General features: G+C 49.0%; 1 protein-coding gene across 2 annotated transcripts in view; it reads right to left on the bottom strand.

The window, feature by feature from the left end:
• Positions 1–11,077: 11,077 nt before the first annotated feature.
• AUTS2 (activator of transcription and developmental regulator AUTS2) overlaps positions 11,078–26,159 on the bottom strand; it is a 1,118,812-nt gene continuing 1,103,730 nt past the window's right edge. For both annotated transcript variants that reach the window (XM_068565582.1, XM_068565581.1), the window contains exons 14-19: positions 24,438–24,509; positions 21,020–21,161; positions 17,274–17,351; positions 16,238–16,321; positions 14,870–15,092; positions 11,078–12,534 (exon numbers count right to left, since the gene is read on the bottom strand). In XM_068565582.1, coding sequence (XP_068421683.1) covers positions 11,280–12,534; positions 14,870–15,092; positions 16,238–16,321; positions 17,274–17,351; positions 21,020–21,161; positions 24,438–24,509 — 1,854 coding nt within the window. In that variant the 3' untranslated portion in view covers positions 11,078–11,279. The remainder of the gene's footprint in view (positions 12,535–14,869; positions 15,093–16,237; positions 16,322–17,273; positions 17,352–21,019; positions 21,162–24,437; positions 24,510–26,159) is intronic.

Consider the following 26,159-nt stretch of genomic DNA (forward strand, 5'->3'; position numbering starts at 1 on the left):
TGCGCTGGGTCTTGGTTGCGGCAGTTGGGCTCCTTCGTTGCGGCTCACCCGCTCCTTAGTTGTGGCACGTGAACTCTTAGTTGTGGCATGCGTGTGGGATCTAGTTCCCTGACCAGGGATTGAACCTGGGCCCCCTGCATTGGGAGTGCAGAGTCTTAACCACTGCACCACCAGGGAAGTCCCAAGTCCCTCTAAATTCTTTCTTAAAACTACATCTAAACTACTATGATCTGAGTAAACATTTCAAATTAAATAATGTACAATGTTTAGTTTGCAAATTGTGTAGGGATCATGTTTGACAGAATTCTGCTGTTTTCATTCATACTTTCCCAGCTTTTAAATTAAGCAAATATTCAAATATTTTCCTCCCCCGCTCTCCCAGTGTTTTTCTGTTTCATGAGATCTACTTTTGCACTTTTTATTTGTACCACAATGTTGACTTGAACTCATTCTTAGTGGTCTAAAGCAGGGATTAGCACACTCTGGCCCTCAGGCCATATGTGGCCTGCCATCTGGTTTTGTAAAATTTTGCTGTAACTCAGACAGTCCATTTGTTTACATATAGTCCATGGCGGCTTTCACGCTCCAATAGCTGAGTTGAGTAGTTGTAACAAAGACCCGATGGCCCATAAAGCCTAAAATATTTACTATCTGGCCCTTTACAGAAAAACATGCTGACCCCTGGTCCAAAGGATTAAAATATAAAAGGCAATTTTATTCAAAATGTACACAATTTGAATGTTTCCATCAAGAAAGTAAAGAAAATATTTAAACATTAAATTTTATTTTGCATGTTTTCAATTACTTTTAAATATTCAAAATTCTCTTGAAATTGAGAGTCAAAATATAAATTATAATGAATGAATATCAAAGTTTTATCTAAAATTACTGAAATGATGCTGTTTGAGTCAATAATGTTATTTTGAAATGTTAGATATTTTATTAAAAAAATACTCTGATTAGCAATTCCAGTGTTTGTTGTCAGTGTAAAGAATTGGAATTATGATTCACCCCTGTTACATCTGGTCTTACGTATATAGAAATTTAAGAGTGATGATAACGGTTTATTATTGCAAAGGGCTCCTCTCCTGCCACATGCAAAACGCTGTGAATACCTCACTAATCCATGAGCACATGGAGGACCACGAATAAGAATAGTGAGAAAAGTGAGAAATGGGAAACTGACACTGGGAAGCAGTACCGCCTTATGCGAGAATCTATCGCACCGCCGGTAACTGAGAGGAAGGCTTTGAAGGGTTCATGAAATAGCTTTTTTCTTTTCTCCAAGTGTCCCCACTACTCAAGTCCTCCCCACCCTCTGAGGTGGGATCTGTCGCCCATGCTCATAAGCTCCACACCTTATGGCACTGGAAGCAGCACGTCTTGTCTTGAGGACGCAGGGAGGCGATGTGGAGAAGTGGGTCCCTGGGGCCCGGATGGTGTGAGTCATAAGAGAGGATGTTGAGGGGCCTGGCTGCCGTGTGTGTGTGTGTGTGTGTGTGTGTGTGTGTGTACAGGTAAAAGGCCCCTCTTGCCGAGTCTAGTGATGACACAGACAGGGTCAGACTCCAGCAGAGAGACCCTGACCTTGGCCATGGGGCTTTTAAATTGCCCCTGGGCGGGCCCTGGCTCCTTCCACGGAATCAGCACGGGCCAGGCGGTAATGGCCGTGGGGTGCAGCAGCCAGCTGTGGCTCCAGCCCTTCTCTGCGAGCTGAGAGTTTATGATTGGGGAAGATGGGGGCTGGGGTCCATGCCTGGCTGGTTCCAGGACGGCCGCTTTCAGCGCCGGGGCCACAGCTGGTTTCCATGGAGCTTCACAGGAGGCTGAATCCTTTTCTGGAACATCAGCCTGAAGAGAATCCGTCCTGGACACCTTAACCCTGACCTACCAGGCATGACAGCCGCCGGGGAGAGGAGGGAAAACATGACTTCCAGGGAGTGTTAGGGGCCCGTTTGAAGTTACCGAGACGGCAGCACAATTCTGTGATTCTGTCTCCGCGCATTTGGCCACGGTGGCCCGGGCTGGGGGGGCCAGTGCTGTATCTAAGCAAGGCTGGGGTTTAGCCAGTGTGGTGTGTGGCTCCACGAAGCAGTAGCGAGCAGGGACGCTGGGGTGTAGGCGGCGGCGATTATGGCCGTTCACCGACGGGGGAGGGGGAGGTGAGAAACGGGGACAGTGTTAAGGGGGGGCAGTGTGCAGAGGCTGCAGCCAAGGACTTCGGGGGGCGGTTCCGGGGGAAGCCAACAGCAAGACGTGGAGTCAGGGGTACAGCATCTGAAATGAGACCGGGAGGAGCTGAGTTGGTGCTGGCGCCGGAGCCCGGGTGTGACCATGGGTGTGAGAATCACAGTCGCAGCGTTGTTGGAGAGGCTGGCAGCGAGCAGGGGGACATCTTCATGGCCTGAGTGAGGGGTGGTGGGCAGGTGAGTGCACCCAGGAGGGGGATCTGAGACCAGCGAGGCCGTAACGAGGAGGATGCTGGAGAGAATATGCTCCCTGTTTTAGAGCGCGGCAGGGGGGAGGGTCCCGGGGGGAGCAGGACGGTGAAGCGAGAATCCGAAGAAGCGAGATGGAGAAGGGGGGTTGTGCTAACAACTGGCCAGAAGGCCAGGGGAGGAAGGGAGTGGAGTGGACCCGAGGGGATACTGAGGGCCAGAAGGATGAGACGGCCACGGAGGCAGGTGGAATTAGCGCCGAGGTCCGAGGCAGAGGGTGGTCATGCGGCCGAGTGGGAGACTTGGGGGTGCAGAGCTGGGGGCTGCCTTCTGCCCCCTGCAGGTGTAGGCGAGGGGCTGGGAGACGGGACAAACACGTGGGCGCCCCCTGGCGATGGAAGCCTGCAGAAGGGGCCCCGTAGATGGCCCGCACGTCGGGAAGGCAGGGTGGGAACCTCCCGTGCCCTCTGGAGAGTGAATGGAGGCTGCGGGGTGTAGATGCTGTGCCGTCTCGAGTTCCAGGATGTGTAAGTGGGGCTGGAGCTGGAGAAAAATGCTCAAAAAAGGCGAGGGGAATTCGGGTCTGGCCATGGAGTCCCTGGGAGTCTCCTTTATTAGCAGAATCTACCCTCATGGGCAAGACCCTTGGTACCAGGTCCCCAAAGGCCTTTCTGAATCTGGCTTTTGGGGCTCCTTCCTGTAACAACTCCTTTCTGGCCATCTGTCAAGCATCACTTGCACTTTCCTGTTTTTATCTTGGCATTTCTTTTCTTTCTCAAACATTAGCAAATAAAATCCTACCCAGACTCATCAACCTAGTCTGTTGGAACCAATAGGGAGATCAGAAATTCGCTGGTAAAGTCCAGTCTCTGGCTTTCTTCCCATTTTTGAGGTGAGGAAACTGAGGACCCTGGAGAGGCAGGGACTGACCCAGCTCCAATCCATTGCATCCCTGACGGCGCCTCTGCCCTCAGGCACCATGCAGAAGGGACTCAGATGCGCCACCACCTGGCCCTTAGCAGGACTGCAGGAGAGGCAAACAGACAGGGACACATCTCCCACCAGCTCAGGACTGTCAGGGGTAGAGGCCTCCCAGAGCTGAAGGGAGTGTGGGGAAATGCAGGAGCAAAGGAGAACTGGGCTGCAGCCACACCCGGCTGAAACAGAGGGCTGCATTCCATTAGCTCAGCAACGTCCTTGAAAATGCCTTCCTGACCATCAGCCTCTCTCAGAGGCTCTCACGCCACCCTCTTCACTTTTCACAGCTTTTATCCCTGTCTGTGATTGTCGCCCCTGGATGTAAGCCCACCGGGGGCGGGGGGATGAGCCTTGTCCTTTTGGCTCCTAGAGTAACCCCAGCACCTAGCACAAGCCTGGCCAACAGGATGCCCTCCACGTTCGTCACATAGATGAATGTCCATTGACTCCACACCCACTAATGGATCCAGGAAATTTCACTGCTGGGAGGGGTGTGTGAACCACAGCAGTTGACATCTTAGTTGCATTATTACAGACCCACTGGGGTGAAGATCTGTCTGAATGGATGAAAATTCCAAATTACAGAGGAATGCTGGTTTATTACTTCCAAGGACTGTCCATTTATTGCCCAGAACTTTAGTTCTACTTTAATAATTAGATACGAGAATACTTTGTTTTCAAGAACGCGATTGAACACGTGTACGCATCCACGGTCACAAACGGCCCATCAATGTCTGCCCACCGTGTAAGGAAACTCTGGTTTGTCTATATAAAATTTCTGTACACTAAGATCATCCTGGACCAAATACGACATCTTGTGGGCTGCTTTGGACCACACAAGCCACTAAATTAAAAAAAAAAAACCTTAGATGTACAGAATTGGATTAATCATAATCCTTGATTCATAGCATATTCTCATCAATGAGCCATTCATGATACTCTTGTTTCTTTCTCCCTTTCCTTTCCTTTTTCCTTTCCTTTTTCCTTTGCTTTTTCCTTTCCTTTTTCCTTTCCTTTTTCCTTTCCTTTTTCCTTTCCTTTCCTTTCCTTTTTCCTTTCCTTTTTCCTTTCCTTTTTCCTTTCCTTTTTTTCCTTTCCTTTTTCCTTCCCTTTTTCCTTCCCTTTTTCCTTTCCTTTTTCCTTTCCTTTTTCCTTTCCTTTCCTTTCCTTTCCTTTCCTTTCCTTTCCTTTCCTTTCCTTTCCTTTCCTTTCCTTTCCTTTCCTTTCCTCTTTCCTTTCCTTGCACCAGTTCACAGCCTCTGGAATATATACCTGGTGTCAACTACAAGTGAGGGTTAAGTGGGTAAACAGTGTCCTTGCCATTGCTGTTTTTGGGATGGACTAACTCAGCCAGCCTTTTCTCGGTGGTAACATGGGGCCGAGGCTATGGTGCATGCTCTGGAGGGGGACCACCTGGGTGTGTATCTAGGTTATGCGCCTGAACACAGGAATGTTACCTCATCTCTCTGGGCTTCATCGTTCTCACTGTCCAATCGGGGTTACACCTTGTAAGGCTGTTGAAAACTTTAAGGGAGACAGTCCATGTGGGAAGCACAACAGTGCATGCAAAAAGCACTCAGTTAACACTGGCTACTGTCATTACTGCTAAGGAGGGGCTGACCTCTTTGCCATTTCATACTGTTAGTGATGCATGAGTTCAAGATGAGAACTAGTGAGAAGCAGGATAGACCTGGAAGCAGAAAATGTCTTTCTGGCTCCAACAAGGTTACAGTCTCTTTATGATCCAGCAGGATCGTGGATCAGGCTGAAAAGTCAAAGAGAACAGAGCTTCTCCTCCAGAATCATTTTCTGTCGCCCAGTGATTCTTTTTGCGGCTTTTGGCCAGAACTTCACCTTGACCTTTTTATACAGTCTGAGGCAGTAGTTCTCAAACTTGATTGTGCGTGAGAATCACCTGAAGGGCTTGTGAAAACACAGATCCCTGGGCCCCACTCTGTTGCGGATTCACGAGGTTAGAGGTGGAGGTCTGAGAATCTGTATTTCTAACAAGTTCCCTGGTGCTGATGCTGGTCTGGGGACCACACTTTGAGAACCACTAGTCTAAGCAGTGAACTATGATGGGGAACAAGGGGCAGTCAGGGGAGGCTTCCCGGAGGTGAAGGCCTTTGAAGTGAGCCTCAGTTTGCCAGACAGAGAAGAGACAGCAAAGGGAACAGAAACACAGAGGTGTGAGTGGCCAGTGTGTGCTGGGAAAGACCTGCGGAGATGACGCTGACAGGTTCCCAGGCACTAGAGAGGCAGGACTTCGCAGGCTGGACGAGAATCCAGGCTCCACTCTGGTGTCCTCTTTAAATAAGGGACGGTTTGGGACCTGGGAGAGATGTGAGCAGAACTGTCAGCATGGAGAGGGGTTTAGGGAGAGTCAGGCAAGAAAGAGGACAGGGTAGCAGTTGCAGGACAAGAGCAGAAGACAGCCTTGACCCTCTGCCCAGGTGACTCTCACCCTCCTTTAGAGTCTGGAGGATTTCTTCCGTGATACTAGTTTCAAGCTAGGGGTTGAGGCCCACGATTCCAAAGGCATGAGATGAACTAGTGGATGCGACCAGCATTTAAAAGAATGAATAAAAAGAGGACAGAATAAAAAACAGAGATCACTGCACACAACAGGGGTATTCCTTCATCAAACCTGTGTCAGACGTGTGTGCATGCCCTGCATAATCACGATGGATGCGGGTTACGGTCAAGAAGGTTTGCGAGCCAAGGTTCTGTGCAGTCTTGCAGTTCAGCGAGCCAGCCCAGGAGTGGCCTCACCCACCTAGTGCAGGCCTTGTTTGGGGCGCACGTCCTGGGGGACTGACCATCCTGCAGTAGAGAAGATGGGTCCCGTGGAACCCAGAAGGGGAAAGGCTGAGTGGAGGGAGGAGGAGGGGAGCTCGGAGAGCAAGCTCAACCCTAGGAGGGTCCAAAGAGGGGGAAGAAGCAGGAGACAGGCCCTCAGGGGAGGCTGCCTGGAGATGGCTTTGAGTCTGACCTCAGTCAGTGGCTCAGCTTCTGACAGCAGGGCCTTTGGGAAGAGATCCTGTAGATGGACGCCAAGAAACCAGGCGAACTGGTGTGAAAAAGTAAACAAGGCTTTAAAAAGTAACCTGAGTCCCAAGAGAGATACAGAGTCCAAATAGAGCTTGAAGAAGCCTTAAACATCAGCCAACACATTCAAGTGACAGCTGAGGAAACTGAGGCCCGTTTGCTTGGGACCTGCTGAGGACACGGGCCTTGAAGGCTTCTGGTCCATTGCTCTTCCGGGCCATGTTGAGTCTCCAAACACTGGCTCAGAGGCTAAACTCCAGGTCGCCTGCATCAGGGGGTCAGTAAACATTTTGTGCCAGTACCCCAGATGCTCCCCCCAGACCCTGCCCTAGTTTCTCCTTCCCCCACCAGGTGGGAAACACACAGGCCTGTGCGTTAGAAACCCTGGAACCACCATGTCTGCAAATCTTTGGCAAAGAATCCTCATGACAGGCTTCCCTGGTGGCGCAGTGGTTAAGAATCCGCCTGCCAGTGCAGGGGACACGGGTTCAAGCCCTGGTCCGGGAAGATCCCACATCCTGCGGAGCAACTAAGCCCATGCGCCACAACTACTGAGCCTGCGCTCTAGAGCCCCCGACCCACAACTACTGAGCCTGCATGCTGCAACTACCGAGCCTGCATGCCGCAACTACTGAAGCCCACGCACCTAGAGCCCCTGCTCCGCAACAAGAGAAGCCACCGCAATGAGAAGCCCACGCACCGCAACGAAGAGTAGCCCCCTCTCGCTGCAACTAGAGAAAGCCCACGCGCAGCAACGAAGACCCAACACAGCCAAAAATAAATAAATTAAATAAATTTATTAAAAAAAAAAAAAAGAATCCTTGTGACACTGGCACTGAGTTGGTAAAAAGGAAAAGTTGCTTTGTCTTTTGTGTGGGCCGTTCTCTATACAACTTCCATGGGCTCTGGGACTGTGCACACGAAACTCTATCCATGCTGATGGGCTTACAACCTGCCCAGTTTTAGGTCTTGTTATATTCAGATGTTCTCATCTTACACATTAAAAAACGGTTCCAGAGAAGCTCTGTGTTTTTCTCAAGGTCACTGAGAACGGAAGGCATGGGGGTGGCCGCAGGCCCCCTGCCTGCTGGTCTAAGCTCCCCAGCGGAGGCTTCGGGCAGTTCTGGTGTGAGATACTACACACTAGCTTTGTACTTCTGATCGTGCTCAAGGAGACCAGCAATTTCATCGTGTGGAAATGTCTTTGATGATATTATTTTCTATCTGATAAATGACCCTATTCTCTTGAAAGGAAACTTCCCACGTCTAAGAAATTGTTCAGAAACTCATTGGGGAAAAAAAAAAAAGATGGCAAAGTTTTAAAAATAATATGTGAAAAAGCCCATGTCACTTTGTCATCTTTCCTTCAACTGATTTAATAGCACCGAGGCCAAGTTTGCTCCTCAGGACGGATACACACACACACCTTGGGCACCCACAGCTGCACGGCTAAAGGCAGCGTCTTTTTATGCTATGTAGGTATGTACATGGACAATCATATCTTATTTCCTCTCATCCACTTTGATTGAGGCAGAAAAAAGGATCAACAGTCAAGGCTGTTGTGAATATCCATCCGAAATGGTAATTATTGCATCATTATATTCGCTCTTTTACTTGTCATGTACCATTAGAAGGTAACAAGATCATTGTCAGTCAAAGATTGTGGAGATAATTAGAGCATCTATAGGTTAGCAGGAAATCAAATTGGTGCTGGTACCCATCAATGCCGGGGAGCAGAACGTAATTAGAGGGAAAATATGCAAAGGTTGAGAGGAATAAAGCCCCGGGGATTAAATACCGTGACTGATTTGACAGTAACTTCCGGTCCCACATTGCAGATGGCGGCCTGGAAATAGGTGTGCAGAAAGAAAGCTGGGCAGTCTGCCAGAAAGAGCAAGGCGAGGCCCGCTGATGGTGAGTGTTGGGAAGGTCCCGAGAATGGCCTGATTTGGAAAAACACAGTGTTTATCACGTTTTCCAACCTACTAGTTTTTCTTCAACTTATTTTCTCTAGTCTGGGAGCCGGGTGTCAGCATAAAAGCAGGGCTGAGTGAAGTGGGCCTTTATTTAAGCCCAGCATCAGATTTCCAAGCCCGTGAGCCCAGTACCCCCAGCTGGGAGGCTTCCAGAGCCCCCGGTCCCAACCGCCCCCGCAGAGCCGCAGGCACAGACACCAAGCCCCTGGTTTCTGTTCGCTTCCATTCCATCTTCTCCGACAGCAGCCACCCGCATCCTGCTAAGCTGGACTGCTTTTGTTTTGTCCAGTTAGGATTCAAACACCCGTCCAAACAACAATGGCATCGTGTTGACACCAGAAAATCTAACAATTTTTACATCTTGAAAAAACAAAACAAATTTTAGAGGACGAGGGAGAGGTCTGCAAGCTGATGAGGGTTATGCCATGTGATTCAGTGAGACACAGGAAAAAGACAGGAACAATATACCTGGAAAGTCTGAAGTCACATACAACAGACTGAGTCCACAGGTTGTAATGGCAAGAACAGGCAAGCACCGGCTGTTGGCAGAGGCCCTCGATCAGATCTGTCATCAACGCAGACAGAGCACATGCTGAGTTTTGAAGGAGGTCTGAAGACACAAAGGGTGCTGGCTACATCGGCCCGCACATGTATCACCTACGAAATCTAAAAAAGTACCTTCCCAGGACTTACAGGACTTTGCTTAGAACATACCAAAAAAAAAAAAAAAAAAAAAAATCCTGATTGGGTGGAGGGCAAACGTTTACAGAAACTAACTGGCAGTGTCTACGTGGGTCAGGGAGGGCAGTCAGCTTTCCGTCCTCACTCAAGGGTTCAAGGTGTTTCTCTTCCAGAGCCCTGTCTGTCTTGCAAGTATGGCTTCTTCCCTGTGGTAAGGATGGCCGTCCCACACAAACAAGCAGCTGGAAGCTTAGTTCACATTTTTTAATAACATGGCACAGTTTACATAACACAAGAAGGCTCCGCCGATGAGAACATGCTGGAGACTCAGTCGCTTCACGTTTCTTTTCACATAGGATCTAGAAAGGACTTTATTACATACAAGGAGGAACAGCAAAAAGGTCTGTATAGAACGATCTCTTTACAATACTGAAAGCTACCACTATGGTTCCAGTGTACATATTCCTTGGATTTTTTTTTTTTCCTTTTTAGTTGTCTTAAAAAAAAAAAAAACACTGCACAACATCTGGAATTCACAAAATCTGAAGCTCACAACTAAACCTTCAGTTGACTACTAAAATAGATCTCTCTGCTTATTAGAAACAATGGTCTGTAGTTAACTTTTTTTTTTGCAAAAACAGGATAACAACGTCAGATAGCACTTTAATATACTAGAAGACCAAATGGAACTAATTTTATTTCATACATATATTTTACAGTCCAGTAGACAAGATATATTGTATTTCTTTGCTAGTAAAGTCATATTCTCTCCAAATATGTAGACAAGAGGCTGAATGTATTATAAAAGTATCATGAAGAGACAGATTGATGCAAACTCAAAAACACACGCACACACAAGACCGTCTCTCCGCCACCTTTCACCCTCTGGAATGCTCCCCGGCCCCACAAGGTTGACCTGTTTCAGCTACTCCTGGACTTGATTACCGACGGGAACACGGCGAGCCACGCTAGGAAATATGCACCTTAACTTCATCAGTTATTGAATACAGTGAAAACATATCCATCATCTGAGAAAACTCGAAGCTTTCTTTCAGGATCTGTTTGGCTGTAACTGAATCTCATTACAGAACGAGGAGGTGTGTACAGATAGGAAACAGGACACACTAAAAAAACGCATGGTTCCCACATGAGGGGTGTGTGATATCACGTAACTGATGGTGACGAGATGCTGGCGGCCTGTTTGTGTCCCCTGATTTTGGCATCTGACAACTCCCATCCTCCCTGGCACTGGTTGTTCACGGCCTCGGTTACCTTTCTGGGGCTGCACTCCCCACTTCCCCCAAAGGCCCACAAGCAGCAACTTCAGACACAAAGTTTCAGCCTGGGGTCCAATTTGCAAAATTGGGTGTTTCTCCATTTGAAATAACAAGCAAGGAAAACAGAGTCATATCACGTAAGCGCTTGTTCAGGGAAAATATGACCTTAAGTATGTTGTAAATGGACTTGAAAAGGCTCCTTTGAGTTAGGCGGGCTTTTGTGAAAAGCCCTGACATTCATTGCATAGTTGAAGGGTTTAGCTGTCTAGAACAATACATGGGAACACAGCCGAAGGTGACTGTGCTCACTGATATTAAGTCTGCAAATAGCACGTTTTAAGAAGTATTAATGTATTATGTTACTTAATCTTTATCTATTTACATCTGTACAAAGTAAAGCTTTCATCTTACCCTTTGCATATATGAACCATCAGCTCATGAAGCAATCTTTTTGTTTTTTTTTTACAATAACTATGTACACAGCCTTCCCTTCTCTTCTGAAAGACCTCTGCACGACGCATTGTGTGGACTCTTGTCTCCGCCCCCCCCCCCCCGCTCCCCCCATCATCACCACGTTGGTGTGTTGTCATCTTCACTGTTTTGGTTCGAATCAAAAAGTTTTTTACGAGAAACCAAAAGAGTGGGGAGACGTGAGAACATACGAATAGGCTAAAAGATCTGAAAAATTTCAACATAGAATATACAAAAACATTTCAAAATCTGCACTGAGTCTATACATTTTTTACAAGGGGAAGTGCTGGGGGCTCCCCCCGCCCCGTCTGCGTCGGTCGAGACGCAGGACTTCTCTCCGCGCGCTCTCTCGAGTCTGGCGCCTGCGGCCGGGGGCTCTCTTCCTCTTCGCGTCCCGTCCTGTCCTCTCCTTACCGGGCTTCGATGTCCTTCAGCGTGTGGGAGGGCGGCCGCTCCCTGATCTCCGCGGACAGAGGGGTAGTCCTCCGGGGGGACACGGGGCGGCCCCCCAGCGTGGAGATGAGCGGGGGAGGCGCGCTGAGCGCCGCCGTCGGGGGCGTCTTGTTGAGCAGTCCGTTCTGGTGGCCTGCGGTGGGGCTGATGCGCGGGTAGTGCATGCTGGGCAGGCCGGGCGCGATGAGGCCGGGGTGGGGCAGGTGTCCGTCCAGGGAGGCGGGGTGCACGGGGTGGAGCCGCGGGTGCTCGAAGTCCTCGCGCAGCATGTGCAGGCGCTCCCGCTCGTCCAGGTGCGCCCCGCGCTCGTGCTCCCGCCGCGCGTCCACCGACAGCGGGTGGTGGTGGTGGTGGTGGTGGTAGTCGTGGGGCTCCCGGTCCCTGAAGGAGCGGTCGGCTTCGTACAGCCGGGGGGCCGAGAGGCGGTGCAGGGGGTCGCTCCTCAGCAGGAAGTCCCTGCCCAGCGGGTCTCTCCGGTGAATGTCAAGTTCCCGGTAGGGATCCCTCAACGGGTCCCGGATGGGGTCCCAGTGGAAAGGAGGATACGGGAAGCGCTCTCCGCCCGGGATGGGGCTGATGCCCATGAAAGGCGTCATCATGCGAGTCCTGTCCAGGCTGCTGATGCTGTTCATGGGGTGGATGCCCGTCACCCCCACGGTCATGGGCATGGAGGCCAAGGGCCCCGGGTGCACGCTGGCCGAGGAGCTGGGCGGCGGTGGCGGCGGCTCCGAGGACCGGTGGGTCTGCGGGGCCTCGGCGGGCAGGTCGTGGTCTTCCTTGCGCTCCTCCTTCACCTTGACCTCGGCGCTCTTCTTGGGGTTCTCGTAGGCCGGCTCGCCCTTGCGCGGCTCGGCCTCGCGGCTGGCGGCACTGCCCGGCCTGGCGCTGTCGCTGGCGGGCACCCGCGTGTAGGGCGACGGCACCCGGGCCAGCTGCTTGGCTTCCTCGCCCGCGCCGCGGCCCTCGTGGCCATGGCCGTGGCCGTCCTTCTCGGGCAGGGGGCCCTCCTTCGCCTTGTGCTCGTCGGCGCCCAGGTCCTTGCGGGATTCCGAGTGCTCTCTCTCCCTGTCTTTGGATTTGTCTTTCTCACGAGCCTCGGTGCTCAAATGACCCCTGATCTGTTCGGTGGAGCTGCGGCCGTGCCCCAGGGTGCTCCCCGGGAGGACGGGTGCTGGTGAAGGGTGGCTGGAGTGTCTCTTCTCGACGCTTTCCCTGAGGAGGAGACACCAGGAGGCAAATGAGACGGGCTGCCGGCCGGCCAGGGGCCGCCAATGAGTTGGCGGGAAGGGGCCGCGCTGGGCTCTGGCCCCCACGGTCCCCCGGGCAGCCGCACGTGCCCTTCGTGGGCAGGGTGACCAGCCACCCTGACCTGACTGGCCTAGATTTCAGAGGAAGCTCGAGGGGGAGAAGTGCTAGGGATGACAGGGGTGGGAGTGTCTGAGGCGGGCGGTGTTAAGAGGCACGGGCCTGAATCCAGGCCAGGGAGGAAGAGCTTTCAGAAACCTGAACTGACCAGCGTGGTCAGTGCGTCAGTGACGGGACCACACAGCGCGTCTGCCTAGAGTCTCAGGATCTTTTAGTGTCAAGAATCAAGTTTTAAGAGCCCCAAACTTTCCTTCCAAGGTTGCAATTCAGAGCCAGTGGGAGGAGAGTAATGGGGAGATTATGGGAACATCTCTGTCCCGAGGTCAGGACGAAGGGCTGGTTTCAGAGAAAAGGGGGCAGATACAGGGCAGCCTCCAAGAGGCAGCACCGAAGGGGTTAAAAGGAAAACCACAGTTTCTGGATTTGGGGGGGTGCAAAAAGCAATTCTGCATTAGGAAGGAGAAGAAAGCCATAATCTATTGAGAAGATAGAGGAAAGCCAGAAGGAAAAGTGGGTCCAGAGACACAAAACCTCAAGGGACAGGTTGGGAACAAGTTCCATCTGTGAATGGAAATGTGGAAGGAGAGAGAATCTGAGAGGCCTGTCTTGGGTGGGGACTTAAGAGTACGGGGCACAAAATGCAAAGCAACAGAGGACAATACGGTAAAATGTGAAGAGGCCGGACCAGGAATCCGGTGTGTGTTTGCTAGAGACCACCCGAGACAGACCTGGCAAAGGTGAGGAGGGAAGCAGGAAGCCTCGGTGGCTCAGAAGGCAAGGGGGCCCCGGGGGAGGAATTAAGGAGGTTTCCCCTACCAGTTTTGTTTCTAGCCAACGTGCAAAGGCTAAGAAGAAGAGCGTCTTTAAAAGGTAAGAATAAAGATGAGTGTACTTTATTAAGTTTCCTGACTTTTCATCTAAAAGGCCATTTTGACTGCATCAAGAAAAGCGGGGAAAGGTTTGCTGCCATATTCTGCCTTCTCTTCACTGAAAGACTGTCCAGAGAGCTCCTGGTCTAGGGGCTGGCCACTCCAGACGCACCTCACTCTGGCAGTTTACAGCTCAGAGCTGCATGTCATAAACGGTCCTCCCATTGGCTAAGAGATTTTTACCATGCTGTCCTGAAGGAAAAATTCGTCTTTTTCTTTTATAAGAAAGAAATCAGTTGGCATGAGGCCTATGGTGGTCTACTTAATCTGCTTCATTTAAAGCCTGCAAACTTGAATTCTTTTAAATCCCTAGGAAACACGTACATATGTATACACACATACACACACACACACACACAAAATATACACAGTAAAGAAAAACTAAAGATTTGGATTGTATTTGAGATTTAAATACCAAAAGGAAAGTGTTATTAGGTATTTTCTGTCAAGCGTATCTTGTGTATTCCTTGCTAGTTCATTTAAAATGAAAATAGCCTAAAGAAAGGGGGAAAAAGGGGGTATGCGTTGTCAAGAATGCTTATGACATTCTTCAGAAAAAATAACTATAAGACATTTTCCTCTTTAATGCTAATTCTTTTTTTAGGCATGGGTTACCACGTATGGAGATAAAAATGGTTAGTAAAATTAATTATCCACTGGCCAAACAAAACCCAAACCCAAACTGCTTGGTGAGGTTTCTCTAAATCTGGGTTAGCAAAATTTTATCAGTTAACTGTGAGCCCAGGATTTGAGTTTGAACAAAATTTGAGAAAAATACGATGAGACAATGGAAACATGACTTTCTAAAAGAAAACAAAAAAGGGAGAGAAAGAGAGCAAAAAACCTATGGATGAGTCAATGGACTGCACGAACTTGAAAGCAAAGATGGTGTTGATTCATGCTGTGTGTGTCTTCTGGTCCAGGCTCCATCTCGCTACCTTTTTGAGAGAGATTTATGTCTGGAGAGACTAATGCTCACGGGGACCTTGAGTGTGGAGCTGCTCTTGAGTCAGGATTCGCCTGCTCTGTACTGGATACAGAACTGTGATGCTGGCCTGTGGTCACGATGCACTGAAGGGCTGGGGGGGGCGGGGGGCTGCACTCGGACGTGGGGGGCCGGGGACACCACCCCGGCTGCGTGAGGGGCCGAGGCTACAGCTGAAGCACGAGGCTGGGCCGGGGAGGGTGGGTGGCCAGTACTTGGCCCAGAGCGGGCTCCCCCACTGGGACTCGAGAGCGGGTTCTTTGCGTACCTTTCTTTGTCATCTTTACTAACGGATGAGTCTCGTTTATCTACATCTCTATCTCTGTCATGAGCTGCAGCGGACGCGCTACGCTCCAGCTCCCCTGGCTTCAGCCAGGGCGGAGGGGTCGGGAACGACGGAGGCGTTCGGTGCAGCCGGTTCCAGGGCTCGTGAGGATTGCTAAAGTTCTGCACACTGGGGCCATCCTTGTGGCCGAACACTGAGTTGGGTGCTGAAATGGTGAAGTGGAGAACAAAAAGGTTTCAGAGAAATTATATAATCTGCTGTAATGAAGGTACTTACCAAAAAACTTTTAACAGCATTCAGAGTTAAAATGAATACATATTATTGGGAGCTGGAAAAGGAAAGGAGATTAACAGATTCATTAGAGGAACTTGTCCTACACTGGAGAGGTAAGTAAGCTCACAGCTTTTTTTCTTTTTTTTAACCAAAGGCAAAGGGACGGGAGGGGCTGATTAAAAAGGAAAGGGACCCAACAGGTATGGGGATCACCTAATCACGCCTATCTGGCACACGCAGACGTCCCGAGCATGCAGAGGAGTGTATTTGGATGGTGTGACGTAGGTCAATAGCTCAGTTCAGAGCAGAATTCATGGTTATCCTCTGCCCAGCACGACCCTGCTAATATGACTGCTGCCCCGTCCACAACCTTAGCGACCAAAACTAGCGTCAGCAGAGACCGGACAGGGTCCTGATCCAAATAGACACATGTGGTCTCCATGCTGTATGGAACTGTGATGGCTGCTTCGAGCTGCACTCTAAGTCTCCTGTAGCCGGAGGGCATGACGTATGGATGGCACGAAAGAAAACAAGCTGATATTCGGTGGCTAAAGCATGTTTAGAACAGGAGCAGGAGTTGCAACTCCCTTCCTACTTTAGACAGACTTCTTAGTAGTGGAAAACTACACAGTCTTCCTGGATTATGCAGCACCAAGTGTTGCCCTCTCTTGACTGTCCTGAGCCTGGATCGCTTTCCTGTTCTTCAGTGTGTTTTCTCACTCCCGCTAAAGCAAGATGAAATTTAAAAGTTGTCTTCACGTCTAATGGGAGCTGTGGCTAAAATGTGGGATAGTAGAGATGGAATATGGATGAAATTGTGAACTTCAGCAAACTCTTTGGAGTTCAATTGACTATACTACCTTTCCTGACCCTCAGGAACATGTATCAAATGTGGGCTAGCCTTAAAAACGTTGGTTTAGACCTAACTCCATTGATTAGGCCTGCTTTTGCAGTGATATAACCTAAATTTGTTTCCCAAGAGCGTGGTTCCCTTTTATCTAGAAAGGTCTTGAGCCACAGACAGATCAGAGTAGATAAATAATTTAAGGCAGATTTTAAAAAGTTAGAGGTACTCACTAACTGAAGGATTTCCAAGTCCCCCGAAGGCATTGCCACCAACTGCTGCCAGGCCAGTGAAGGTAGATGGCCGATTAAAAGGCTCTGCAGACAAGATTGGGAAGAAAGACATGGTTGCAGGACTCCAATGAGTGAGGAAGGGAAGAGCTTTCTGGGACCTGGGAAGGGAGTGGGGGATCCTCGCCCCGTTTACACTCAGACCTGACCTGTCCCACTTCTCCCGCCAGATTATGCAAAGGGTTTTCATCCTTTTGCATTTGGGCATTGGGTTAGCAAAATATTTATGAAAGTTATTTCCCAGAACTGTGCATTTTGCCCCATTTCTCTTTTGCTGGGTGGGGAACATTGCTCAAGCCACAGTACGCTCAGATACCTCCCTGCCTGTCTCCCCTCTTCCCAGAATGTGCCGTGTAGGCGCTCATGGACCAGAAGTAAGATGGCAGCTCAAAATCAATCTCTCCATGAAATTCTGAGGGCACACGTATCCTGTACCCTGTCGTTGGGCATACCACTGCCTGCATCTGCTTGTGCACGCGCAGAAAACATCAAATAAATAAAGGCCACAAATAATGCACCTTTACTAGGAAGAGATATATTAATAGGGTTGTGAAATGTGAAGTGATTAAAAAGTAACGGATGCTGTCTCTTCATAACATCATCGTGTCCTTCTTTCCACCTCCATGGGTGCCTTTGTGTGGGCAAGAGCTCACCATCTTCTCCAAGGGGCAGGGACAGGCTGCTGTAAACGTGGATGCCCCGGGGTTCCATGGCATGGCTTTCACCCACCGCACCCTCAGCAAGTCTACACACCACTACTGCACACAGATCTACTACTTGAAGAACACAATATAAGAGGTGCTGAAATCCTGGAGACGGACGGCGGGGATTCAGAGTTCTATGAGATCACCACCACCTGAAATAGTAAGTGACTTATCTGGGACTATGGCCCACTAAGCAGGAAGTGTAGCAGGAACGCAGTGAACAAAGGTTTTTCTGAGATACACATGTCGTTGCCCGTCGCTGATGGGCAACTCACCGAGGTGAGCAGCAGGGTTAAGGAAGTTGCTGTGATGAGGAGGTGGCCCAAAAGGGGTCCCGGTTGGGTGTGCAGCACCTGTTAAGTCAAATATAATGGAGTTAGATTTCAGAGGAAGCCAACTTCTACAATGCCATTGGCTCCCGGTCACCAAAGGACCCCAGGAGAGAACGCGTTAAGGTAAGAACATAGTTGACGTCCGTCCAGGTAACACCCGGGGAAAGAGAAACGTGCTTATCAGGAGGCAGAAAATAAATCACCCCCTTTCCTCTTTCCTGGCTGGGCTGGCCACCACCAAAAAGAGGTATTACTTTTTGTTAACATCTTTATTGGAGTATAACTGCTTTACAATGGTGTGTTAGTTTCTGCTGTGTAACGAAGTGAATCAGCTATACATATACATATATCCCCACATGCCCTCCCTCTTGCGTCTCCCTCCCACCCTCCCTATCCCACCCCTCTAGGTGGTCACAAAGCACCGAGCTGATCTCCCTGTGCTATGCAGCTGCTTCCCACTAGCTAGCTATTTTACATTTGGTAGTGTATATATGTCCATGCCACTGTCTCACTTCGTCCCAGCTTACCCTTCCCACTCCCCGTGTCCTCAAGTCCATTCTCTACATCTGTGTCTTTATTCCTGTCCTGCCCCTAGGGTCTTCAGAACCATTTTTTTAGATTCCACATATATGTGTTAGCATACAGTATTTGTTTTTCTCTTTCTGACTTACTTCATTCTGTATGACAGACTCTAGGTCCATCCACCTCACTACAAATAACTCAATTTCGTTTCTTTTTATGGCTGAGTAATATTCTATTGTATATATGTGCCACATCTTCTTTATCCATTCATCTGTCGATGGACATTTAGGTTGCTTCCATGTCCTGGCTATTGTAAATAGAGCTGCAATGAACATTGTGGTACATGACTCTTCGAATTATGGTTTTCTCAGGGCTGACACACAGTACTGGAAACGTGGAGAAACAATGCCAGTGGGGCAGGGAGTTCTGCCACCAAGTAAGCTTGGAGAAATGCCGGGTAAAAAATGTGAAGCAAGGTTCCTTTACTGAAGGCCTAGGAGCTGCGACTATGTTCTTTCAGTCTCTAAAAGGGCAACATCTGGCCATGGGCTACTTTCTTCAGAGACGTCTCTGGGGGCAGGACTTTCACTTTGAGAAACACTGTCTAATCCGGGTGCAGGAGCGGCCGTCACGAAGCTGTGTCTCTGGGCTGCACCGCTCGGGTCTTTGCGGAATCTCTTTTCCTGAGGATGTGTTAGCCGTCACGGACCCGCATTGAAGGAGATTATAAAGCCCGACCCTACAAAACTCACTGTGAGTTACATCAGGTTGTGGGAAATGAAGTCCTCCATATCTTCAGTGCCAGGAAAAGCTAGTTTATTCACTTGCTTCTGGACACTGATAATCTTAAATCACATCACCTCTATTAGTCTTTACCTTGCCCGCCAGGGAACTCCAGTCTATCTTAGTGCTTGTCTTTCCTTAGGTTTTCCCTTTATCCACATTTCTTCCTCTACTTTGTTTGGCCTTGAACAGTATGTATTTCCTTAGGACGCCTCAAATCCTTTTCTTGAAGGAAGAGGGAGACAGAGAGTGTGCACATGTGAATTAGGGAAGGACACTATTTCCAAAAACTTAGGGCATCCACCTGGCTTGCTGACGTGCAGCTGACAGCTGAGAAGGCAGGTTCTCCGGGAGACCGGCTTGGCTCTAGGCAAGAGATGGGCCAAGGTCGTCTAAAGACGCCCCCTTCGTTTATTTCAGGTGCTAGTGTCCAACAGCAAGATGGAAGTGGCCGAATTTAACAAGTATGCATAAATTATACTTACCAGTTAAAAGTTTCACCATTTTGGGAAAAATCTGATATTGCTTACACTAGAAAAGACTACCTTTCAGAATAGAAGTATAAACAGGGACTGAATGGATTTACCAATAACTAACTAACTATTCCAAGAATCCCTTGCATTTTGACTGAGTTCGTAGAAACGAATACAAATTCCTTCAGGAACGTAAATTAAGTGGAGGAGGGTTGTCCCTTCAACACCTTATTATTAATTTATGTTTTGGGTTTTTTATTCCCCAGCCTGGAAGGGCGCTGTGGGCCTGGGGTGTGGACGAAGCCACACAGCATAGGACAACATCTGTCAGAGCCACAGCATGTCAGCATCGGAAGGCACCTGAGGAGTTATCTGTTCAGCCCTAGATGGTGACTTATTCTCCACCCAGCAAGTGCAAAAATGACACCACCTCCACAGGGCAAATACAGCCCAGCACATTCATTAGGTGTGAACAGTGTTGCCAGCTAAATAAAAATCTGGCTGCACACTGTCTGTGTAGTACAAGCTAATGAACGCTTCGATGAGGATCAGGGCTTCGCTCAGCCCAGGGCCCCCAGGGGTGCCTCACAGTTCAAGAATTATCGAAGCAAAAGAAGCCACTTCATCTGCTTGGCTCAGATGGAAGCCAGGGAGAAATCTATTTCTCTCCAAAAATTGCTCTTCATGTAGCCCTGTCTCAGAGCCTAGGTGCCATGGTAACGAAGACTTCAAACATATCCCTAGATGGAAGTGACAGAGAGAAACCTGAGACCTTAGCAAATGCCATCTACCCTCAAGACGGTGCCCTTACTCTGGCGACAAGGCCCATTAGAATGGTGATTGCTTGCCGTGTGGGTAGTCCTTTCTTCCCGAATGGACAAGCCTTAGGTCCACCAAAAACGAGTCTTGAATAAAAGCCTGGGAAGGTGGCAGGCAGGATGGATGTGAAACTTGCTTGCTAAGGACTAGAAATAGGGACCCCGCTGAACATTTATGTCCAGAAGAATAAATTCTACGCCACACAGTGGGCAGGAAGTCATGGAGCCTGTCACTAGAATGAGCTCGGCGTTGTCCTTTATGAGCTTTACCCAGTGGAGCCCATGTGCCAGGCACTGTGCGCTGAAGGTAAGTTTAGAAAAGACTGAATGTTAAGGAACCTTTGATACCAGGAGGGCTGCTCTCGTCCACCTGATAACTCCTGACGGCCACTGCCTTTGTCTGTATGGTCCTGGAGCAGCACTGGGCGGGTGATCTGATGGTCAGGGGCCCACTTCGGCACATGCACAAGGCACTTGGAAGTGTGTCTTCTCAGAGGTTGATGAATAGACCTGCTGGGGGTTTTACACGCTGTCCCCTAAATTTCCTGCATCGTTACAACCAACCAGGCAAGAATGTTAAGTCCTGTAACAGAGAAAACCAGCAACCAACCAACTCACCCTCCCCGTCACAGACCACACCGCCGGCAACTACTTTAATTGTATTTCTTTATCCTCAGACCTACACGCACGGCATGACCGAGCATCATGGTGTGAAACCACCGAGTGCTCTGTGGGCAGGGACGGTGAGAGCAGCCGCGTCCATATACAATTCCCGGCATTGTTTCCTTCCGATTAGCCCTTGCAAGCTCTCAGATCTTTTGCAATAGCGTTTGACATGCTTGTGCGTGATAGTGGTTTAATATAGAAGCAAATAATGAGCCGAAGCAATATGAGCCCCTGAACGCAGAGATGGTCTTTTTCCTTCTTTGGTGGAAGGGGGCGCATCCATGGAGAAGGGCCCATCTCCCGAGATGCGCTGTGATACTGCCTTGCAAACTGACATATGTTGTAGTTTTTAGGCGGCCCAGAGCTCAGATATAACTTACCTAGCCACCCGAGAACTACGTTTCCCAGCTCGCCCCTCTGAACTCACCAGCGGCAGAGAACAAAGTTGAAGGACGTGCCAGGTCGTGGGGGTGGTGGATGGCTCCAAAGAGGCTGGGACCCGGAGGACGGCTCAGGAACTCGGGCTTCAGGCCAAAGTCCAGCTTGTGTGGGTCTGACTGCATCTGTTTCTACAGCAGCAAGGCGGGACGAAAGGATGGCACCCCAAGAGAAACAGCAGGGAAGAAAAACATGAATGAGGAGGAGCCTGAGACTGAGAGAGTCAACTCTATGAACTTGGGCCCCGAGGGCTGGTCAGGTTCAAGTTTACAAACGCTGTGAGAACATAGCAACGCACAAACCATTTCACCCTCAAATGCCAGAAAAGCGGGGCCGGCAGGGCCCGCGGTTCATAGCAGAAGCGTCAAGGGGCAGAACTCGGGTTCGGTCTCTGAGGTTATAGGGGTCTGGCGGACAGAACCATGTCCTAGTTACTGAAACCACCACCGTTCCGAAGTCGTTTATGATTTGCCGCAAAGGTTCCTTTCAGCAAGTTTTTAAATGATAGTATTTTAAAGCTCATTTTATTAGGGATTCTGCATGAATACTCTACTGTGTGAATTATTAATTGTTTAATGACTCTTTGCCATGCTCTAATAGATCACAGTACATTAGTAGCTGAAAGTTATAAAGAAATACTTGCATGCCTACAAGATAATTTTCAAACGATCGTTGTTACATATTTTTAAAGAAACAGAAACGAAGTAGGGATATTGATTTTACTAATGGGGGCTTTTTACTGTGCCTACTACACTCCCAGTTAGCTGAGGAAGAGCTCAGGCCAGACCAGTAAACCTTCCAGAACCTCTCTTGCTGCGAATTCCTTGCCATCAACTGCAATCTGTTTATCCACCCTTGCGCTGACCTGTCAGCTCACCTTCCTCTGAGGCTGCAGGGACCGGCTCATCTTCCTCCTAGTTCCTCCTCCTGGCCTCACTCTGGAGGCTGGCAGCCTCTCCTACGGCGTGGTTCACAAACTGCCCCACCTTCTTGATTCTCAACAGCCTCCTCGGCATCGGCCTCACACTGCCCCGGATGAGCGCCGGCCCTCGACCTGGGCCTGGGGCCGAGGCTCCAAATCTCCCTCCCTCGCCCCCTCCTCTCAAGCTCTCCGGCCTCCCAGTCCTTCACGGCCCTTCCTCGGTTTCCGACCTCGCCTTTCCCATCTCTTAGGCTCGTCGGATGTTCTCTGTCCGTTTGGCCCCACTCCCCACCCCCCAAACTCCCTCATGTTCTGCCATGCGTAAATCCCTGTCCGGTCACACAGTCACGTCAACAAGGAGACATCTGATCTAACTTGTGCGAGAGTCAGAGACAAGAGGGGTTCGCCATCCCCTAGCGCTGAACCCTACAACATCCTGCAATCCCACTCACCCATCCTTCCCAGGTAAGATGAAACCCACCCGAAACCCTCAAGCTGGCAGCAACACCCCGGAAGCAGACCACACGTTCACCATTTTTTCCACACACACTGATCCTCACTACTGAACTCTGAGCAACTAGACGCCGGGACAGAGGCACGCCCTGAGCCTGCAGCGGTAAGAACCTGCGAGCAGGGGGCTCTCCCAGGAAGTATCTGGTGAGTGGCTAAAAGAACGAGTAAATGAACATTACAGAGAAAGGGGACCATGCAATTTCTGCTCAAATCTACGGGGAATTCTCTCATGAAAGTCCCACTATCAAGTAATAGCCAACCCCCCAAACAAAGCTGCTAATCCACTATGAATCTATAAAAATCTTCTGAGTGCCTCCTTTAATTTGGTTCCCAAATTATTTAGTACTAATACTGCACGGTACACAGCACAGTTCCATTAACCACAACTTAGGTCCGTGAAGCAAAATGGAGCTTGGGGATTACAGAGAATTTGCCGGAAAGGGAAGATGAACAGCTACCTCCTGTGCAAGAGGTCTTCCTAATTGAATTGGGATAATGAACCTCTGAGTCACTGGGGACACGCTTGTGGAAAGGAAGATGCTGAAGTGGCTCCTATGCCATCCTTCATTGCTTTTAACCAAACGAGTTACCAGAAGGATGTGTTTTACCCACCGTTCCACTAACCACATCATCCAGAACAAAAGTGAATTGAACTAACCATCAAAATCTGAAATTTGAAGTTAGCTCTTCAAAGCACATGCGTTTTCTAATGAAGCTAAACTAAGAGGTTTCTAATAAAACCTCGCCTAACACTAATGTCAAGGTGAGCAAAACTCACTGACGGGAGATTCTGAGAAAGAGCAGGTATTTGGTACCAAAGCCAGGTATCTTAGTGACCTCATTCACTGAGGGTGGCTTTTTAATTTCGAACTAGGTAGGTTTTTAAAAAATTGTTTAACCTTTAAAAAAAAAAATTCTGGGATGACTAGCTCTCCCTCCTCCTTTTTTCATTCTGATGATGGCCCCTGAATGCTGTTAGGACCAAAAGCTTGTCCATGAAAATATGGATTCCAATGGAAGTTTATTGGAATTACTTGATTGGTATAGTTACTCAGACTGTAAAATCTGGACTTGTCAGTTACTTTGGTCCCTAAGTTGACCAGTGATGTCATATCTGGTCATCTGCAGATGTTCTTCATCTGTTTTCTATTTCATCATAAAGCCCTGGTAATGCATGGAATGTATTCATCTATATGATGAAAGTACAGACAAAAAAGAAAAATCTCCCAAGGACAGGTAAGGTAACCAGCCAGACGGTGGTTCTGACAGGCACTGACTGAAGTCTGACCTCTGGCATTGGTCATCAGGAGGACGAAGGAGAGTGGGGATAGGTCATTGTAAACCAAATACCACTTCTAGAAGAGGAATTTTTAATAATATGAACTGCTAATGGAATCATCATATAGGCCTAAATCAGTAACATACTGGGCATAAACGATTTTTTCCAAAGCCATAAAATGAAAAGAATAACAAGGTCCTGTTGTATAGCACAGGGAACTATATTCAATATCCCGTAATAAACCGTAATGGAAGAGGAAAAAACATTTTTTTCTAAATGCTTGGGGAAAAAAAAGAATGTACCAATTCTTACAGAAAGAAAACTTTTCATGTACAGCTCTTCCTAGATACTAAGTATTTTCCATACTAATACTTGTCCCTATAATTAGATTCCCCAAACCTTTATTTTAGGATTTAATCTATAGAGGCCCTTTGGATCAATAAGATGACAAAATCATTAAAAAGAAAACAAAAAACCATCAGGATGTTATCAGTTTGCTTCTGTTTTGCTGTTTGCTGGTGATCTCCCTAATTAATAGCAAGATTGCCAAATAGCTTTTCCAAGAGAGACCTGATCCTGCCTGCCTGCCTGCCTGCCTGTGGGACTTTAGAATGTTTCAATGCTTCCTCAATCGGGAGATCACACGCCTGCAGGGTGGGCACCCCTCCCCAAGACTAGGAAGGCAAGACTGACCTTGACTTTCTGTTGGTGGTGGTAGATCTGCCAGGCAATATGAACATGCATAGCACACCACTTCCCTGGTTTCTGGAACAAGAAAGAGCAACGTGGTCAGAAGGAAGACTTCCAGAGAAAACCCCCTTCAATTTCCCCGAAGCTTTCAGCAGATTTTGGCTGCAGAGGCTTTTTCCACGAAACAAGATGCTTTTGTCCCCTCCAAGTGCCTTCTCTCAGCAGCAGTCCAGTGCCCGGGCCGGAGAGAGCCCCAGTGGGCTGTACCTCCCCTGCCACAGGAGCCCGAGCTGGCAGCTACTCCTCTGAAAACCAGCCCCGAGGAGGACCTCCCTGGTTACCAAGGATAACGTGGCAAAGCCTGAATCCCACTTTGTGCCCCCTCTCTCTCTCTTTTCTGGCGCCAGCTGGCAGGCCTGGTGGAGTGAAGCCCTACTGAACAAGCATGGCCAGGCTATAATGCAAATTGGCTGTTCAGAAGAACTAATTAGTGCATGTCCGTGAACCAGTTCGAAAGCAAGAGAGGGCACAGAACCTGTGTCGCCTCCCCCAACAACACTGGGGTTTTTTTTAAACCCCCAAAGTGGAACAAAGAAATCCACCACATTTTTATTGAAGCCCAGTTCCCACAAGTGCTTCACTAAGAGTCAACTGCCCATTCGTGTTGAGCGGCATTGTTCATTTCTAAGTGAAAAAAGAAACAGAGAAGAGAATCACTCTTTTCTCCTCTCTAGGCCTCTACAGAAGGAGTGCCTGCCCTACCCTCTGGGAGGGCATCAACCCCTGTCTCTCAAACTAGTTCACGTCTTTGCTTTCTAAGCTGCGGAGTAGCTGTGAGCTCTGTCTCACTACCTGGGGGGAAGGGACCACCTCGTGCCACTTCACTTGTGTTCCTGCTACATAATCCACCCGTAAGCTCCAAACATGAGCTCAACAGTAACAGGATAGATGAGAAGAAACACTGCCCCATTCCTACACCGGCAAAGGACAGACAGACACTTCCGGGTTCTATATTAAGGCGCTGCTTCTGAAATACATACTTAAATCCAAGTTTGGGTTCAGTTCTCTTGTAATGAAAATTATGGGTCGTTTGAAATCGCCTAAGTGATGACACCATCCTCCTTTTTCCCCCTTTGGAGAAACTGAATTATCTGATTATATGCACCAGAAAGGGGTTAAGTAGAGAAATCTACTATCCATCCAACCATCCATCATCCCCGCCCCCCGCTCCCCATATACACCAAGGAAGTCAGCATTTATTCAGAGGACATTTGCTGGCCACGCTCCAGACCTCTCAAGACAAACCAATACTTCTAGTAGCTCTTTTTCTTTCTTTTTTTTTTTTTTTTAATATAAATTTACTTATTTTTGACTGCATTGGGTCTTCGTTGCTGCGCACGGGCTTTTCTCTAGTTGTGGTGAGCGGGGGCTACTCTTCGTTGCGGTGCACAGGCTTCAGTAAGTAGTTGTGGCACGTGGGCTCAGTAGTTGTGGCTCGCGGTCTCTAGAGCGCAGGCTCAGTAGCTGTGGCGCACGGGCTTAGTTGCTCCGCGGCATATGGGATCTTCCCGGACCAGGGCTCGAACCCGTGTCCCCTGCATTGGCAGGCGGATTCTCAACCATTGCGCCACCAGGGAAGCCCCTTCTAGTAGCCCTTTTCTGCACCAGAGAAAAAGGTCGCATGGCTGTGACAAGTCAACCTCAGTGCAGAAAGAGGCAGCCACC

The sequence above is a fragment of the Eschrichtius robustus genome, chromosome 16, assembly GCF_028021215.1.
Source record: "Eschrichtius robustus isolate mEscRob2 chromosome 16, mEscRob2.pri, whole genome shotgun sequence".
Taxonomy (NCBI): Eukaryota; Metazoa; Chordata; class Mammalia; order Artiodactyla; family Eschrichtiidae; genus Eschrichtius; species Eschrichtius robustus.